General features: G+C 54.8%; 2 protein-coding genes across 2 annotated transcripts in view; one reads left to right on the top strand and one right to left on the bottom strand.

Annotated features, from left to right (window-relative positions):
* FANCA (FA complementation group A) overlaps positions 1-17,412 on the top strand; it is a 319,775-nt gene that overhangs the window by 281,543 nt on the left and 20,820 nt on the right. The gene's annotated exons all lie outside the window — the stretch shown is intronic.
* ACSF3 (acyl-CoA synthetase family member 3) overlaps positions 1-17,412 on the bottom strand; it is a 53,473-nt gene that overhangs the window by 19,662 nt on the left and 16,399 nt on the right. The window contains exon 6 of the mRNA XM_058034426.1: positions 11,213-11,325. Coding sequence (XP_057890409.1) covers positions 11,213-11,325 — 113 coding nt within the window. The remainder of the gene's footprint in view (positions 1-11,212; positions 11,326-17,412) is intronic.

Raw genomic sequence — 17,412 nt, 5'->3', positions numbered from 1 at the left:
GAACCACAAGGGAAAGCTGTAATAGCAGTGCTGGAGCGCCAGGCAGTCCCAGGGCAGGGCAGGCTCTGCAGCCTCTGATGGAAACAAAGCTTCCCTAATGGAAAACGCTTAGAAAACTGCTTCCTAGGCACCATTTTAAAGTATTTCCTTCCTCATGTCCTGTCCTGGAGGATGGGGTGACAAGGGGATCTCTGCACACACAGCCCAGGCTTCCTGAGCCCTGGTTGGGGATCAATTCCCTGCCTGGAAGATGATGCAGGGAAGAAAAGTCCTTAATGCCAGCGAGGAATTTTGCTGAGTGATGGCAGAGTGGGGATGGTGCTGGGTGAGTTCTCCCCAGGGATCTGAAAGATGGAGCTGAGGTCCAGACTATCCATGAGGTCTGGAGGGCCTGGAGCAAAATTCCACACCTGCATCAGCAAAGGGCACAAAGGATCCAAAAAAGGGCACAAAGAGGCACAAAAAAGGGCACAAAAAAGGGCACAATGGGCACAAAGGGCACAAGAGGCACAAAGCCTCCATGGACAAGAGTTGCAGGGACATGGTGGGTGGCACAGAGGGACCAGCAAGGCTGGCTTCAGGGCTCTTACAGGCTGTGTGGAGTTTTATGGTGCAGCTCTTTCTTCTCGCTCCTTTTCCTGACGTTCCAGCTGTGGCATCACACAGCAAGCAGCTTCCTGAGCAGTGTCCTGGTGTTCAGGCTCCTTCCCACTCCCCAGAAGGGCTGGGGAGGGGCTGGCAGAGCTGAGAACCTGCAAACAGCTCCCTGAACTTCACCTACACACCCTGCCAGGCTCTGGTTGCTTCTTGTCAGCCCTGAGCACGAGAAGAGCTGTAAATCTGTCTGCTCCAAACCCCTCCAGCCCCATCCTGCCCAGGATTGCACAGTGCCAGCTACCTGCAGAGCCCCAGGGATCAATCCTGCCCTGATTTACCTGCACAGTGCCGTGTCTGGTGTGAATCAAGCCTTGAACCCGCTCCAAATTTCCTGTCATATCAACTCCAACTTTGGCAGCGGCTCAAGCTACATCTTATCTCGAGCAGAGCCCCTTGGCAGCAGGCACCTCCCTGTCGTGTAATTTAATGATGTTATGGCTGGCTTGCACACAGTAAAACAGAGGGGCCGTGACGTTACCTTAACAGGATTTTGCTTGCTGCCCTCAGAGTGTCACCAGCGTGGCACAGGGGCACAGACAGCCCCAGCATGGCACAGGGGCACAGACAGCCCCAGCGTGGCACAGGGGCACAGACAGCCCCAGCCCTGCTCCCAGTGTGGCACAGACAGCCCCAGCATGGCACAGGGGCACAGACAGCCCCAGCCCTGCTCCCAGTGAGGCACAGACAGCCCCAGCATGGCACAGGGGCACAGACAGCCCCAGCCCTGCTCCCAGTGTGGCACAGACAGCCCCAGCGTGGCACAGGGGCACAGACAGCCCCAGCCCTGCTCCCCAACAGCAGCAACTCAAATTGCAGGTTCCTGGCATTCATCTCCTGCCAGCTGACCCCTCTGCAGTGCCAGGTACTCCGTGCTGGCTGGCTCTGGCAGCAGGGATGGCACACACAGCTGGGGTTTCCTTCCTCACCCCAGCCCTGGTGGCTCCTGCTGTTCCAGCACGGCTCGATGGCACGAGCAGCTGCTGGAGGCATCACGTTGCTGAGTGCACCATCTCCCCCTCTCCCAGGGCCATATTTTAATGCATTCCAGCAAGTTTAACAGCCAGGCACAGCGTGGCCCTGAAGGTTGTTAGAGAGCTCCAAAGGCAGTGGAGCTGGACCAGCCGGCTCGCGAGATAAGATTCCATTTTCCACGCATGGAAATAAAAGGTTGTAATAAATCCTTTGAAGGCCTAAATCTGGGTGATTAGAAAATGCATATTTCCCCTCTCCCCGGTGCCATTTTACCTCTCTATTAGGAGGGTGGTGTGTAAAGGGCTGGGAAGCCTGGCTGGCACAGGCCTGGGTTGTTGAGGGGCCGTTTGTTCGTTTATTCATTTGTTGGTTTGTTCGTTTGCTCCCTGCAGTCTCTGCCCCACCAGGAGCTGCAGCTCGGAGCTCCAATGGATCTCATGGAATCAGGGAAGGCTCAGAGCTGCCTGTCCCTCTCTGGGAAGCAGGGAAGGCATAGTGGATTCCTGAGCAGAAACATGTGGGACACACAGAGGGGAAGCTGGGGGGTGAGGTTTGAGGAGGTCAGAGCGTGTTCTTGGCCTTTGGGAGGAAAACAGACTTTTAGGAGAAAACCCAAATACCAGGTTGCAAACAGGTTTTAGAGAGATCCACTTAAACCCTACCAGATGCCTCCTTCCCCCTTCACCTCCCAAATACCCACAGAGTCATGGAAGTGTCTGGGTTGGAAAGACTTCAAAGTTTTTCCAGTCCCACCATGGGCAGGGACACATTCCCCTATCCCAGGCTGCTCCAAGCCCTGTCCAGCCTGGCCTTGGGCACTGCCAGGGATTCAGGGGCAGCCCCAGCTGCTCTGGGCACCTGTGCCAGGGCCTGCCCACCTTCACAGAGAAGGATTTCTGCCTGATATCCCATCTAAGCCTGCCTCTTTTCAGTTTAAAGCCATTCCCTGTGTGCTGTCCCTCCATCCCTTGTCCCCAGTCCCTCTCCAGCTCTCCTGGAGCCCCTCTAGGCCCTGGAAGGGGCTCTGAGCTCTCCCTGGATCCTTCTCCTGCACAGGGACCTGAAGTTGGTTTTGCTGAACCTCTTTCTTGGGGGAGACCAAATGCTGTGGATCAGAGCATCATCTCTCAGCAGGGACCTCAAAAAGGACCTTGTAACTCCATGAAGCAAAAGCATTTTGACTTGTGGGGAGGAAAGAAATGCTTCTGCAGCCCTGCCTCCTCCCTGCTGCGCTGCTCAGCTTGGAAGTGCTTGGCATTTTTCCCCACCTTGTAAATAAATGATTACTGTGATCAAAATAATTAAGCAACTGAGCCCTAAAGTGACTAATAGAAGCCAATAATTTATGTATGTGAGGTTTATGGAAGTGACAGAGCCCTTTTACCTCTTCTGCCAGAGAAGTCACTTCTTCCTGGTGTTTGCTGGGCTTTTTTAACATACCAGAGCACAGGAAATGACACAACAAAGCCTGAAGGACTGATCCAGCTCTGTCCTGCGCCCCAGCCAGGCTCCTCACTCCTCCAGACACCTCCCTGTCCCCTCCATCCCCCCTCCAAGGCTTTGGTGGCCCAGAGCCTGTCCCAGAACCCCAGGATCACTGAGGCTGGAAAAGAGCTTCAGGATCATTGAGCCCAAGCTGTGCCAAATCCCCACCTTGTCCCCAGCACTGAGCTCTGAGAGCCACCTCCAGGTGTTCCCTGGGCACCTCCAGGGCTGGGGGAAGGTTGAAAACCTTTTCCATGAAGAAATTCCTGCTGCTGTCCACCCTGAGCCTGCCCTGGCACAGCTTGAAGCTGCTTCCCCTTGTCCTGTCCCTGTTCCCTGGAGCAGAGCCCGATGTCCTGGCTGTCCCCTCCTGTCAGGAGCTGTGCAGAGCCACAAGGTCCCACCTGAGCCTCCTTTTCTCCAGGCTGAACACAGCATCCAACAGCTCCAGGCCTGGCCCAGACTCTGCTTTTCCAGACCCCACCACAGGCAGGGCTGGTGTGGGAGGTGAGGACGTGCTCACCTGCCTCCTGCAGGATGCTGGGGATAACCCCTGCTCACCAGTGCCTCCAATCACCATTCCCAGGGCCACACTGGAATGGATGTCCTAGGACTGGGAGGTGTGTTAGAGCATTACCAAGTTCCCAGGCAATCTGAACTTTCCTAATTAAAAATTCCCTGCTAAGCTGCCTGGTTTTGCAGAGGCATTATGGTTCCTTGGAGCTCCGTGTCCTGCAGCAAACACACGAGCCTGGCAGGAGGCAATTTAGACACAGAACAATTTTCCTCCTGCTGGAGAAAGGCAGATTTCTGCTCCTCAGGGACACAGCACTGAGAGAGCAAGGAAAAAATAAAACCCCAACCAAAAAACCCCAAGCTCGGGCTGTAATCTGCGAGGCCACATTTCACATCTGTTTTTGCAATGTTAACTTTTATAAAAGGGCTGGGAATAACACAATCCATTTACTTTTCATTTTGGAGAGTTATAAATTTAAAAGCAAGGCTGGTGCACAGTGGAGCTGGAACACTGAAACTTATTTTCAAACAACCCAACCCTCTACTTACAGCAAACGTTGCTCCACTGAAAACAAAAGTGATTGTCTATATTTTTAGGCAATACTGAAGTTTTTAGGTTCCCAGCCTGATCAGCTCCAGATGATCCCAAAAGCAGGACAGAAAACGAGCCAAGTTTGGGAAAGGTCAGCCCTTCTCACAGTTGTTCCATGGGCACGGAAGCTCTTGATCTATATTGACACCATAAATTAAATGTGTGACACTGCTGCAGAGATGCCAGCAGCTCCCCACGCTGCTGTTCTCATCCCTGTGCTTTGCAGGCTCCCTGGGATGATGAACGAGGTGAGATGTCAGCACATCTTCCCACTGCCCCTGCTCTCCTCCTTGGATGTGCCCTCAGCTGATTCTGGGCTTGGAGCAGGCAGAGGAGCAGGCAAGGACTCCATCAGTGGCCTGCCTGGTAATATTGGGATCATATTCCAATATCTTTGGTTTGGTTTCCTCCAGCCTTCCCTGTAAGTGCAGCCTGGGGGCTGTGATGAGCTGTGACTGCACAGACACTGCCCACAACCTCTGACTGCTCCCTGTGCTGAGCCATGCCCTGCCAGAACCCTGGAATGAGACAGTTCCTCCTCCTTCAGCACCTCCCCACCACGCCCAGGGCTCCTCCACAAACACCCCAAATCCTCCCTCAGCTACAAACAGGAGTGTTCTAGTGGAAGTTCCTTGCCCATGAATGAGATAAGCTTCATCCTCCCAACCCACACCAGTCTGGGATATTGTGGAAGAACAAAACAACAGCAAAGAGATTCATGGAGGTCTTGAGGGTGCTGTGACAAAGGTGAGCTCAAAGGAAACTCTTGTGGAAAGAGGGCTCCTCTTGGCAGACATAAATACATCAGAGAATGGAATCGATGCCTGAGTTGAGTAAGGAACAGCATGTGATCAATGAGGAGCAGCTAAGATGTTTATAAAGGAACAAAAGCAGCCTGGGCAAGGAAATATTCTCCTGGAATCGGGGCTGTCCCTGTGATGGGAAGAATTTTCAGCTGAGAAACAACAGGACATGATGCTACTGCAACCTCTGCCTCTATTTTACTACCAGGAAGAAATTAAACAGAGCTATGGCCACAAATTAAAAATAAAAACCAAACCAGAGGGCAGACAGAAAGAAGGAAGGAGATATAAATACATCTGAGAATGGAATCAATGCCTGAGTTGAGTAAGGAACAGCATGTGATCAATGAGAAGCAGCTAAAATGTTTATACAGGAACAAAAGCAGCCTGGGCAACAAAGTGGAGACTCTTGAATTACTTGGTCAGGACACAAAAAAGGATCCTGAGGAGATGAGAGAAATATGGCAAAAAACCCAAAATAACTGGAACGCACACAAGTGCAGTGTCCAGCACTGAGAGGGCTCTGGAAGGAGCTGAGGCAAATGGAAAATGGGAATAAATGCAGGGTGTTTTTATCAAAGGTGGATTGTGCCAGAAATCCTGAGGGCTGGGGTTGCAGAGAGAAGAAAAGCTGCAGATCTAATCCAGACTGCCTTCAAGAACACATTCCCCACACTGCTGATGGAAGGGATCATGGAGCTGAGGGAAAGCTCCTCATGGGAGATGCAGTGGGGATGCTGCAGGTAAAGTTCACTTTTCAGTGAAGGATGGTGAACTTCACCAATACACCAGGATGGGATGGAGCAGGGACAAGAAAACCAGTGAAAACTGGAGGAGAGCTGCTCTGGAGGTGCAGGAGCACTGAGGGCAAGGAATGAACAGGTCTAGGCTGAGGTGTGGATGGGCTAGGAAAGGAACAATCCAGGTGTTCCTTCAGTTGTTCCTCTGGGACGGTACAGGCAGGGCCAGGTGCCACATCCTGCCCATCCCTGGCCATTCTCAGGAGTGCCAGGCACAGGGGCACGTGCCCATCCCTGGCCATTCTCAGGAGTGCCAGGCACGGGGGCACGTGCCCATCTCTGGCCATTCTCAGGAGTGCCAGGCACAGGGGCACGTGCCCATCCCTGGCCATTCTCAGGAGTGCCAGGCACAGGGGCACGTGCCCATCCCTGGCCTCTGCAGAAGAGCAGCTGCAGCCTCCCCAGCTGTGCTGGGATACCTGGATGGGTGAGGAGAATCCCACAGGGATACCCAAGTGCCCACACCCACACCAGCCAGGGGGTGCCCAGTCCTTCAGGACAGCCCTGGCAGCTCAGTGGGCACCACCCCAGGGGCTCTGAAGAGATCTGGGACGATCAGAGCGAGGTGGAGCCGCTCCTGGTCCCCTCCTTGGGGACACCAACAGCCAAGAGCTGCATCACAAGCACGGGGGATGGACAGAGGCAGCTGCCCCCAGCCCCACCGAGGCTCTGGCAAGCAGCAGGGCTGGGAGCAGATGGCACAGCCACGGGGGGCACGGGAGGAGGGGACAGAGATGCTGGTGGCGTTCGGGAGGGAGGGACAGCCACGGGCGAGCCCGCTCCCGTCCAGCACGACAGCTTGCATATGGATAAACGAGATAATGACAACCTTTGGAAGGGGGGGAAGCCCGTGGCACGGCGTCCTCCTGCTGCCAGCTCCTGCCCGTCCCCACGCTCCCTCTGCAGCCCCGGCGAGGAAATTGCTGCCCGTGAAAGCCCCGGCTGCAGCCCTGGCCACAGCTGGGGAGCCATTCAGCTATTGATAGCCCCCCTTTGTCAGCACCAGGGCTGGGCTTTGGTGAGAGACAGCAATTTGGGAAAGATGAAAAAGAAAAAAAAAAAAAAAAAAAAGAGAAATCCAACAAAAATGACAACCCCAAAAAAGCCAACAAACAAACAAGGGGAGAAGGAGAGAGACAATACCCGACAGCTTGCAGGGTTTCCAGGCCTCTGCCAGCTGGGAAGCTGAGCGTATGAAATATGCATTGCACTGAACAAAGCACACTGAAACGCTCAGAGCTGGAGAGCTGTAACCCTTTCCTGGGCGCCACAGCCACAGGGACAGCTGCCAAAAACCCAGGGGGAAACAGCCCATGGGATGAAGGATCACCGAGCCTGAGGGGTCAGATGGGCCCCGCAGACAGCTGGCCAAGGAAGGTGGGGAGCTGAGAACTGCTCTGGATGCCAGTGGCTCCACTGTGGGGTGACTCAGGGCAGTGCTGTCCACTCCCACACCTCTGCTCCCAGGGATGCTGGAGGAGAAGCCTTTCTCCCAGGGCTCCCAGAGCAGCATCTCTGCAGGGAACAGCTCTGCATGCCCCACTCCTGCACAGGCTGGAGCTGGGGACACAGTCAGGGCTGTGACTCCCATGGCACTGTCACCTGCTGCCCTCGCTGGCCTGTCACAGGTGTCCCCAGGCTGCTGGGGCAGAGGGGATGTGTCAGGCTGGTCACAACACCCACAGAAAGCAGCACAGGACAGGCTGAAACCCTGAACAAACGGGATGAACAGAGCACAGGGCTCCTGAGAGGAGACTGAAGGACTGAAGGAAAGGAATCCAAAAGAAATCTCCAATCAAGGGATGGGAGAAAATGCAGGGCAGAACAGAGATCCAGCAAACTTTCAGCTAAGTAGATTATTGATCTCCAGGGTGTGCCAGGAACCAGCTTTGCAAATTGCAGCGGTCCCCTGCTGCAGGCTCAGGCAGTTATGGGATGGCAGAGCAGGAACACTCCCCAGCTCCTGCCACCCACAGCCTGCCTCCTCCTCCTCCTCCTCCTGTTTGGGTCGCACATGGAAAGGGACAGACGGTGCTGGTGGGGAAGGAGCAGCTCGGATAACGCCGGCAGAGGTGGGGCAGGAGCAGGAGCCCAGCCCGCGCTGACCCTGCGAGCTCCGCACACAATTCCCTGGCAAGGGCAGCGCTCTCTGCTCTCTGCTCTCTGCTGGGAGGGCTCTGCAGGCACAGCCGAGCTGTGAACGCCTCCCACATTGCCCTGAGGGTGCCTCAGCCCCGGCACAGAGATCACCTGCTCACAGGAGCCCGGGGAGGAGAGATGGCTCAGAGCCCGACTCCTGCTCAGCATCCCCCTGGATCAGCCCCATGGTGCTTGAATCACGGAATCATGGAATATCCTGAGCTGGGAGGGACCAACAAAGATTATCAATCCAACCCCTGGCCCTGCACAGGCACTCCAGCAATCCCACCCTGTGCATCCCTGACAGCGTTGTCCAAACTCTCCTGGAGCTCTCAGGGCCAGGACCATTCCCTGGGGAGCCTGGGCAGTGCCCAGCACACTCTGTTCTCCTAATATCCAACCTAAACCTCTCTGGCACAGCTCCAGCCATTCCCTGGGTCCTGTCCCTGCTCACCAGAGGGAAGAGATCAGTACCTGCCCCTCCTGAGGACACTGAAGACCCCCGAGGCCTCCCCTCAGTCTCCTCCACTATAAGGCTCAGAGCCCTCCTGTGAGAAAGGCGAGCAAGGATTTGTTCATCCTTCTCACAGGAGGCAAGGGAAAGGCAGGGGGTTATCTGGTGACACCAGCCAGCTCCTCCCATCCCTGGGGCAGCCCCTGTGCCGAGGAGGAGCTGGTTTTAACAAAGCCGGGCCTTTCCCGGGCCGCTGGGGCGTGAGGAGCACTCGGACTGTCAGATCCGCCCGGTTTGAAATAAATTCCACCGACGCTGTGTCCCCTGACATGAATTATTAACCAAGCACGATGCACACAGCGCCGGCAGCAACGGCTGGGGCGGGCGCTGAGCAGGTGAGGCTCTGCCTGGCACCGCAGGTGTGAGGAACAGGAATTCCAGCATCCCTGGCAGCAGAGGTGTTGTCACCATGGCTGCCACCTGGTCACGCCAGGGACAGTCACACTCCGTGCCCAGGGCACACAAACCCCAAACTCCTGGCATCTCCACGCAGCCATCTGTGCCAACACATGCTGGGAGCAGGGACTGCTTTTCCCACCTCGTGACAGTCCCAGGGACGGAGGCAGCTGGCTCTGCTCTGCTCCTGGAAATGCTGTGGATGTCCTGGAGGTACCCAGCCAGCCACTGTCTCCTAGGGTGGCCTGAACAGACGGGAATGGCGAGTGACACGGGGACAGCTTTTCAGAGAGGAACCAACCCATGAGCCAATGCCCAGAGGCAAATTACCACCTCCCCACACCCTCCCCTGCTGATGACTTGAGAATTCACCAGAACTTTCAAAAGGTCCCCAGGGGAGAGCCTGACGGAAAGTGAACCATCAGCAAGGGGCAGGGAGCCAAGGCCAGCGCTGGTGGGAGCTCCCGCAAGAATGTGAGCTCTGGGTATGGGCCACACTGGGGGCTGCAGGTGGGAAATCACCAGGAAAAAGGGCAATTCCTCTGCCCCCAAAATAAACCCAAGCAGCCTGAAGCCAGAGGAAAGAGGAGAGTTATGTGAACACCAGCTCTGTGAAGCCCTGGGGAGGTGCTGGGCTCCCAGCACCAGACACAGATCATCTGGGCTCCCCCTCTCTGGTCGCTCAGCGCAATGAGAAGGGAGGGGAAGGAGTGCTGAGCAGAAAAAATAACATTTCATATTTTTTCCTCTCACAATTCAGTAGAACAACATCCACATTTCATCCTGGAAGGAGCTGCACTTTGGGGATTCTCGTGTCTGAGACCTAATTTGTAAAGTGCCCAGGGATCCCTGAGGGGAAAAAAGCATTAGAGGATCGTTATTAAAAGGGACACACTATATTTCATGTCTCAGTTCCACACAAGTGGAAAAAAAAGGCCAAGAGCAAACTTTGGGATCAGAGGACAAACCTGTGAAATATAACACACATCCAGGAAGTGACAAAAACAGGACATGGGGACCCTCCTGCTTTGCCCACTGCTCGGCCACGCCACAGCAGTGACACAGAGTAAAGAGCAGCAAAGAGGGTTTTTTAATAAAAGCCACAATCTGTGGTGCCTCCCAGCTGTCCCCTGGGCTGCTTTACAAGTCTGGGGTGGATCCAGCTCTTACAGCATCAGAACACAAAACACAACCTGAGCACAGCCCACCCACGGGGCTGCCTGTGGCCCTGCCGGCTCCTCCACCTGCCACCAGATAATTCAGACAAAAAAAGATTTTCTTGAGCCTCTCAGCAGTGCTTACACCAGCAGTGTCTCTGGCACAGCCCTTTCAAACCCTCAGCCTGTAGGTGGCTGGATGAGAAGCCATTTCCCAGGGGAATGAGCAAAGGAACCTGTTTCAGGTTGAATCTCACGCCTGCCTGTGTCCCACCCACACAGTGTCACTGCTGGGGTCACTCCTGTCACACACTGCATTTATCTGCTCAGCCAAGCCCAGGCACCAGCAGGGATGGATCTGCCAGAGCAGCACAACACCCACAGCGAGGGTGTGGAGGGCAGGGGGCAGGAATGCAGACCCTGCTCAGCCACTTCTGTGGCAGGCAAGGGACAGCCTGGACCTGGGGCTGGGGCAGGGAACACTCAGCACCCTGCACTGGGGTAGAATATGATTCCCATCCCAGATGTCTGACCTCTGGCACACCACAGCTGTGTGCAGGTATCACGTGGAGCTCAGCACTGAGCTTGACTTCCATGGCAACCTGATGGGTTTCCCCCAGTGCTGTTTCAAAATGAATGCAATCCCCAAGGCCAGCAGTCCTGCCCTTCCAAGCACAGAACCATGGAATGGTTTGGGTTGGGAGGGACCTTAAAGCTCGTCTCCTTCCACGGGCAGGGACCTTCCACTAGACCTGGTCAGAGTCTAGTGAGTCTATTTCAGAGTGAAATAGAATATGTTTAGATTGGATATTGGGAAGGAATTGTTGCCTGTGAGGATGGTGAGGGCCTTCTCTGGGTACCCAGAGCAGCTGTGGCTGCCCCTGGATCCCTGGCAGTGCCCAAGGCCAGGTTGGACACTGGGGATTGGAGCAACCTGGGCTATTGGGAGGTGTCCCTGCCATGGCAGGGGTGGCACTGGATGGGCTTTAAGGTCCCTTCTAGCCCTGTCCATTCCATGATTGCACGGACAGCATCCATCCATCCATAAAGCACCACAGCTGCAGGAACCCACCAACAAAGTACAACAAACCCTGTGACTGAGTTCACAATCCTCGGGCTTTCAGAGGCTGGGAAGGACAGACCTTGTCAGAGTGAAGCAGTGGAGAAGGAGGGGGCAGTACCTGTGTGCTGCTCTCATCGCCCTGGGCGTGGATGCTGTAGGAGCGGGCGCCGCCGCTCAGGGTCTCGCTGGCGATGCGCACGGCCACGCCGGGCAGGGGGGTGCCCACGGAACCTGGGGGCACAGAGCATGGAAAATGGGCATCTCGGAATCCAGCACACCCCTCTGCCTGCCCTGGACTGCCAAACCCCTGCCAGGGGGCGCTGAGACCCTGGCACAGAGCCCAAGACACCTATGACCCATGGCTCAGGGTCTCGCTGGCGATGCGCACGGCCACGCCGGGCAGGGGGGTGCCCACGGAACCTGGGGGCACAGAGCATGGAAAATGGGCATCTCGGAATCCAGCACATCCCTCTGCCTGCCCTGGACTGCCAAACCCCTGCCAGGGGGCGCTGAGACCATGGCACAGAGCCCAAGACACCTATGACCCACGGAGCAAATTACCAACCTTGTGTGAGGATCTGCAAGCCACAACAGTTTAAGTAGAATGATAGTGAATTTATCATGGGGTGAAAAATAGATTGTTGGGGTTTTTAGAATGGGGGTTCAGAGGGCAAGATGGAGGACTCTGGGTGTGTCCAGCCTTTCTCCTTCTTCTTCTTGGCCTCCACCTTCTGCTGTGATGGTGGCACTTACAGATTGGTTTAGAGTAGAAGCTCACTGTCTAACACAGGTGATAGGTATTGGCAAGTAGCTGTAAATATTGTACATGCAGTTTTTAGTATAAAAAGATAACACCACCCCAGGGGAGGCAGAGTGCCTCTGACTGTCTCAGCTGGACAGGAAAAAGAATTTTACAGATAAGAAACAATAAACAACCTTGAGACAGAGAAACTAAGAGCTCTGACTCCTTCTTCAAGCACTGGGCTGGGAAAAGAGACTTTCTAACACATTTTGGGGTCACTGTGACCAGCTAGAGTCCTGAGAGGGCACAGCAGGGAAAGCACACAGCCAGGGAGGCAAACAGCATCTCTAGCAATGGCATTTGCTGTGCTGCCCTAAAGGACTTCCTAGCTGGGGGTGTCCCTTGAGGAAGGGGTGATCCCACCGTGTGTCAGGAGCAGGCAGTGTGGGAATGCCTCTGAACGTGTCTCCAGCCCTCAACAGACCCTCCTGGCCACTCGTTGAAGACAACTGCACCTCTTCAGAGCTCAGGAATGAAGCTGTTTCCTTTTTGGTTTTTTTTTTTTTTTTTTAAAGAAAAAAAAGAAAGGCACCACAAAAGCTACACAAAGCTGTGAAAAGAGAGAGCACAGCAATCACTCTGCTCCTCTACAGCCTGCACCTGACAGGGGAGGCAAAGGCTTAACAGCTGAGAATTGCCAGGGATTATCTCAGTTTTAGGAGACATCAATAGACTGGATAGAAAACATCACAGGAGAAAAGCAGGGATCAAAACCACCCCGTTCTTCCACAGGTTTCAGTTTCAAAGCCAAGGAGCTGACACAGTGTCACAACGACCACTGCTGAGCTCCAAGCTGTGTCTGGGACCCAGAGCTCCCCAACCTGCAGCTTCCCCACCCCCTGGGAAAGTTCAGGGCCTGTTCTTGCTGGGGAGCACCTGAGAGCTCAGCAGAGAGGGCAGCTCTGTTCTGTGACCTGTGGGATGGGCAGCAGACCTCAGCAGGTCTCACTCGGCCTCCTGATGGTTCCTGATGGCTCCTGATGGGGCCTGTGACCTTCATCCCCTGGGAGCAGGGAGAGGGACAGCAGCTCACAGCAGCCTGTGGCTCAGCAGGACGGGACAGGAGTGAGTTTCAGCTGGAGAAAGACTTTTCACAAGGGCCTGGGGTAGCAGGACAAGGGGGAATGGCTTCCCACAGCCAGAGAGCAGGGTAAGATGGGATATCAGGGACAAATTCTTCCCTGGGAGGGTGCTGAGGCCCTGGCACAGGTGCCCAGGGCTGCCCCGGATCCCTGGAAGTGCCCAAGGCCAGGCTGGACAGGGCTGGGAGCAACCTGGGCTAGTGGAAGGTGTCCCTGCCCAGGGCAGGGAACAAGATGAGCTGAGGGATCCCTTCCAAACCAAACCATTCTGTGATTCCATAAATCAGTAACTGTGCTCTTTAAAGGATGATCATTTTTTTCCCCTGAAGTGCCTCCAGCTGATGCTTCCCAGGTCTGCCAGGATCACCTTGACACTGGGAATTCCCTAGAGCAGGGAGTGCAGAACCTGTCTGCCTCACATTTCAGGCAGTTGGGCTGGAGTGGCATTTTCCCTGCCCTGCTCTCCCTCTCTGTTGAAGCCCTGGGGATGCGCTATCCGTGACATCACGATTGTGTCTGCTACATTGGTCAGTTGCCATGGAAATGGATATGTCGTCGTAGCCCAGATTTATGGCATCCCTGCAGGAGCAGCCAGGAGCAGATGGGCTATGAGGGAGTGAGATTTTATTGCAGCAAAACGACCCGAACAATTAGCAAATCTGGCTGGAAATAAACACAGAGCGACGTGGCAGCCCCGTGATCCGTGTCAGCTCTGCTCACAACTGCCTTTGGCACTCTGGTCAGACAGCACAGCCACGGCCTCCCCTCAGCACCAGCACCCCTGGGCTGCTGCCAGCTCCAGGCCACGCACTGCCAGGAATCAGGGCTGCAGCAGGGCAAGGAGGGGGCACGAGGCAGCAGTGCCCTGAGGTACGGCGTCGAGGTATTTATGGAATCAGAGAATCACAGAAGTTGGATCCCACAAGGATCATCAAGTCCAGCTCCTGGCTCTGCACAGGACAACCCTAAAAATCACACCATATGTGTTATAAACAATCCTGCACCTGCCATGGCAGGCTCCAAGAGGCCTCATAGCAAGTAACAAGTCACAGAAAACACCCTCAGTGCTGCATGGAAGGTTGCTGGAGCCACCTTCTAGACTTCTGTGGGAACAGTTCCTCCAGGGTGAAAAACTGTGTGTGAACAGACTCCAATCTGCCCACAAAACATGGCACGTCTGTGGGCAGGCACCAGTCCTGGAAAGCCCATGGAGGGAGCAGAAACCAATGCAAGGAACTGCCAGGGGCTCTCACAGACTTGGAATTTTTCAAATCAGGATCAGGCAGATGCCTTCCTGGAATATGCTCCTTCCCTGGATGCAAGCTGCTGACCTCAACGTGGAAATGGGCAGTGATTCATGGGCAGCAGGACCCCAGGATTAGTGCCCACTGCTGGCCCCAGCCCTTGGCAATGAGACACCAAAGATGAGCACAGGGCTGGCACAGAGGAGGTGGCATGTTCCCCACACAGTGTTTCAGATCACAGTTACTAACACAGCCCCACCAGCTCCTCTCCTGCTTGGCTAAAATAAAACCAGCATGTACAACAAGTCCCTGGTGGAGAGCTGCTTCCTTATGTTTCTGTCTGGAGAAGCTTTTCTGGTATTTAGGAAAAGTGACAAACTATGAAATCAACATCTGTAAAGGCTGAAAAAGCCCCTACCATTGATTAGAGCTCCACAAACCTGCCAGGATTAATAGAATTTGTGCAAAAACAATGACTGGAGCTTCCCAGGTGTCAAAACACACCCTGTGCCAACTCCAACAGGTCAGCAGAAATTTGGGCTCGTTCCCAAAGGAGCAGCCCAGGAAGTTCTGCCTTCATCAAGCCACAGTTGGGGTGATCAGAAGGGGCCAACACTCTGCACTGGCTTCCTTTTGTCCCCAGCCATAATCCTGAGGGGAAACTGGGGAGAAATCTCTGCTGCTTCCCCTCTGCATCCCTGCAATGTGCAGACTCCTGGATGCTCAGCACTGCTGGCACTTCCTTTTTCCCCCAGCCATAATCCAGAGGGGAAACTGGGGAGAAATCTCTGCTGCTTCCCCCCTGCATCCCTGCAATGTGCAGACTCCTGGATGCTCAGCAATGCTGGCACTTCCTTTTGTCCCCAGCCATAATCCTGAGGGGAAACTGGGGAGAAATCTCTGCTCCTTCCCCCCTGCATCCCTGCAATGTGCAGACTCCTGGATGCTCAGCACTGCTGGCACGTCCTTTTGTCCCCAGCCATAATCCTGAGGGGAAACTGGGGAGAAATCTCTGCTGCTTCCCCCCTGCATCCCTGCAATGTGCAGACTCCTGGGTGCTCAGCAATGCTGGCACTTCCTTTTTCCCCTAGCCATAATCCTGAGGGGAAACTGGGGAGAAATCTCTGCTCCTTCCCTGCAATGTGCAGACTCCTGGATGCTCAGCAATGCTGGCGCCTCGCCCGCGGTGTCACCGCGCTGCAGGCAAGGCAGGAGGGGGTGACACCACTCTGCTTTCACCCCCTCTCCTCCGCTTAAAAAAGTTGTCAGCTCTTCCCAGATAAATTTAATTGGCCCCGTGCTCTGTGTCCTTCGGTATCTGGGTAGCTGGGGCCGCCGAGTCCCGGGAGGATTGGGGCAGGCCGACGATAAGGCACTCAAGGATCTCACTGTCAACAATACACGGAGTCCCCGCTGTAGCAGCTATTAGCTGCTCTGATCTAAACCTCCAATTAAAGTGGTGATTAGGCCCAGTGAGGCATTCTCCGGCCATGAATTATTCATCTCCCTTCACAGTAACAGCACCAGGGGGGATTAGAATGAGAGCTGGTGAAAACAGAGGCATTTTAAGCAGGGTTTTAACCATATACAAGCAAACATTTATCTTTCAAATCTTTCATCTTTGCTGCTTCTGGAAATTAAAGCTCCCACATCCCATGCCTGCCCCTTCAGACCTGTGCTGAGGATGGTGAGTGGGGACACAGTGCTGGGGACACGGGCAGGATGGGCAGGGTCCAAGGACTCCACTTCTCTCCTGCCACACCAAGGCGGCAAGGGAAGCCCCGGGATCTCTTCTCAGAGGCTCATGAATCACAGAATGGTTTGGAAGGACCTTAAAGCTCATTTCGTTCCACCTCCTGCCATGGCAGGGACACCTTCCACCATCCCAGGCTGCTCCCAGCCCTGTCCAGCCTGGCCTTGGGCACTGCCAGGGATGCAGGGGCAGCCACAGCTGCTCTGGGCACCCAGAGAAGGGCCTCAGCACCCTCACAGGGAAGAATTTCTTACCAATATCTAATCTAAACCTAAAGTTAATTGTGGAGCCATTCCCTCTTGTTTTGTCACTCCAGGCCCTTGTCCAAAGTCCCACTCCATCTCCCTTGTAGGTCCTTTCAGGAACTGAAGGCCACAATTAGTCACCCCAAAGCCCTCTCTTCTCCAACAACAATCCCAATTCTCTAGCAGAGGTGTTCCATCCCTCTGCCCCTCCTGGTGCCTCCTCTGGGCTCAGTCCAACAGGTCAGAGCAGGGCAGGAGGATGTGTGCTGCTCCCAGTCCAGGAGAGACCCTCTGGCAGATGTCCCCTGCTCCCAGCCCACCTCAGCTGCCCCTGGGATCTCTGTGGTACCTGGTGACCTCCCAGCCAGCCTCTAACAGGGCACTAGATCAAAAGCTTTTTCACAGCTCCAGTAAATTATGCCTCAGCTTCACCCATCTGCTTCCCAGCTGACACTTCCTGAAATAAATTAATCAAGCCTATTCAATTATAGCCTCATTTCTGAACGGCTTCTTGCTGATCCCCACCTTTGTGAGACACTTCTCTGCCCTCTGGGGGCTGCAGGAGCCCCTGGATGGGGCTGGAGTGACAGTCCCCAGCCCCTCTGCACAAGAGGGTTTGTGCCCAGGTGCCCTGCAGACCCCAGGATCCACAGGGATGATGTTCAAGAGCACAGCCATTAGCTCTGGGGCAGGAGCTGCTCTCCTGGGTGCCAGCTTGTGCACTGCCATGCTGCTTTCAGTCTTATTCCTTTTCCCTTTTAGTCCCCTGGGAAATTTCTGGAGTCTCCACTCCTTTTCCCTGATGAAAATCAATAAAAAGCAAATATTCCACAGGGCCAGTGCAATGATGCCTGCCCTGTCACCCTGGGCTGTGGGGCTCACACACACAGCTCGAGCTCCTGCAGATGGGAGTCTTGTTTTTCCTGCCTGCCTCCCTCTCCTGCCTGCTGGAGGGAGATAAATCTGGCTGAGGTGGGGTGAGGGAATGACAGTTACCCTGCAAAAGTAAAACAGAATTTGTGTTCCAAGCTGTTCTCAGGCTGAGGAGTCAATGAGGGGGAGTTTTGGCTTCTCCTCTCCCTGAGCCACCCCTGCAGGACCCAGCTCCTGCATGCCATGGGATTGGGGTGCTGAGGGAGGCTGTGACACCCAGGACCCCCTGTGGGGTAACACCAGTTCCCCAGGAGGCTGC

Source organism: Melospiza georgiana, chromosome 14, assembly GCF_028018845.1.
Source record: "Melospiza georgiana isolate bMelGeo1 chromosome 14, bMelGeo1.pri, whole genome shotgun sequence".
Taxonomy (NCBI): domain Eukaryota; kingdom Metazoa; phylum Chordata; class Aves; order Passeriformes; family Passerellidae; genus Melospiza; species Melospiza georgiana.
The sequence above is the reverse complement of the archived record's forward strand: the minus strand, read 5'-3'. Positions and strand labels throughout refer to the sequence as shown.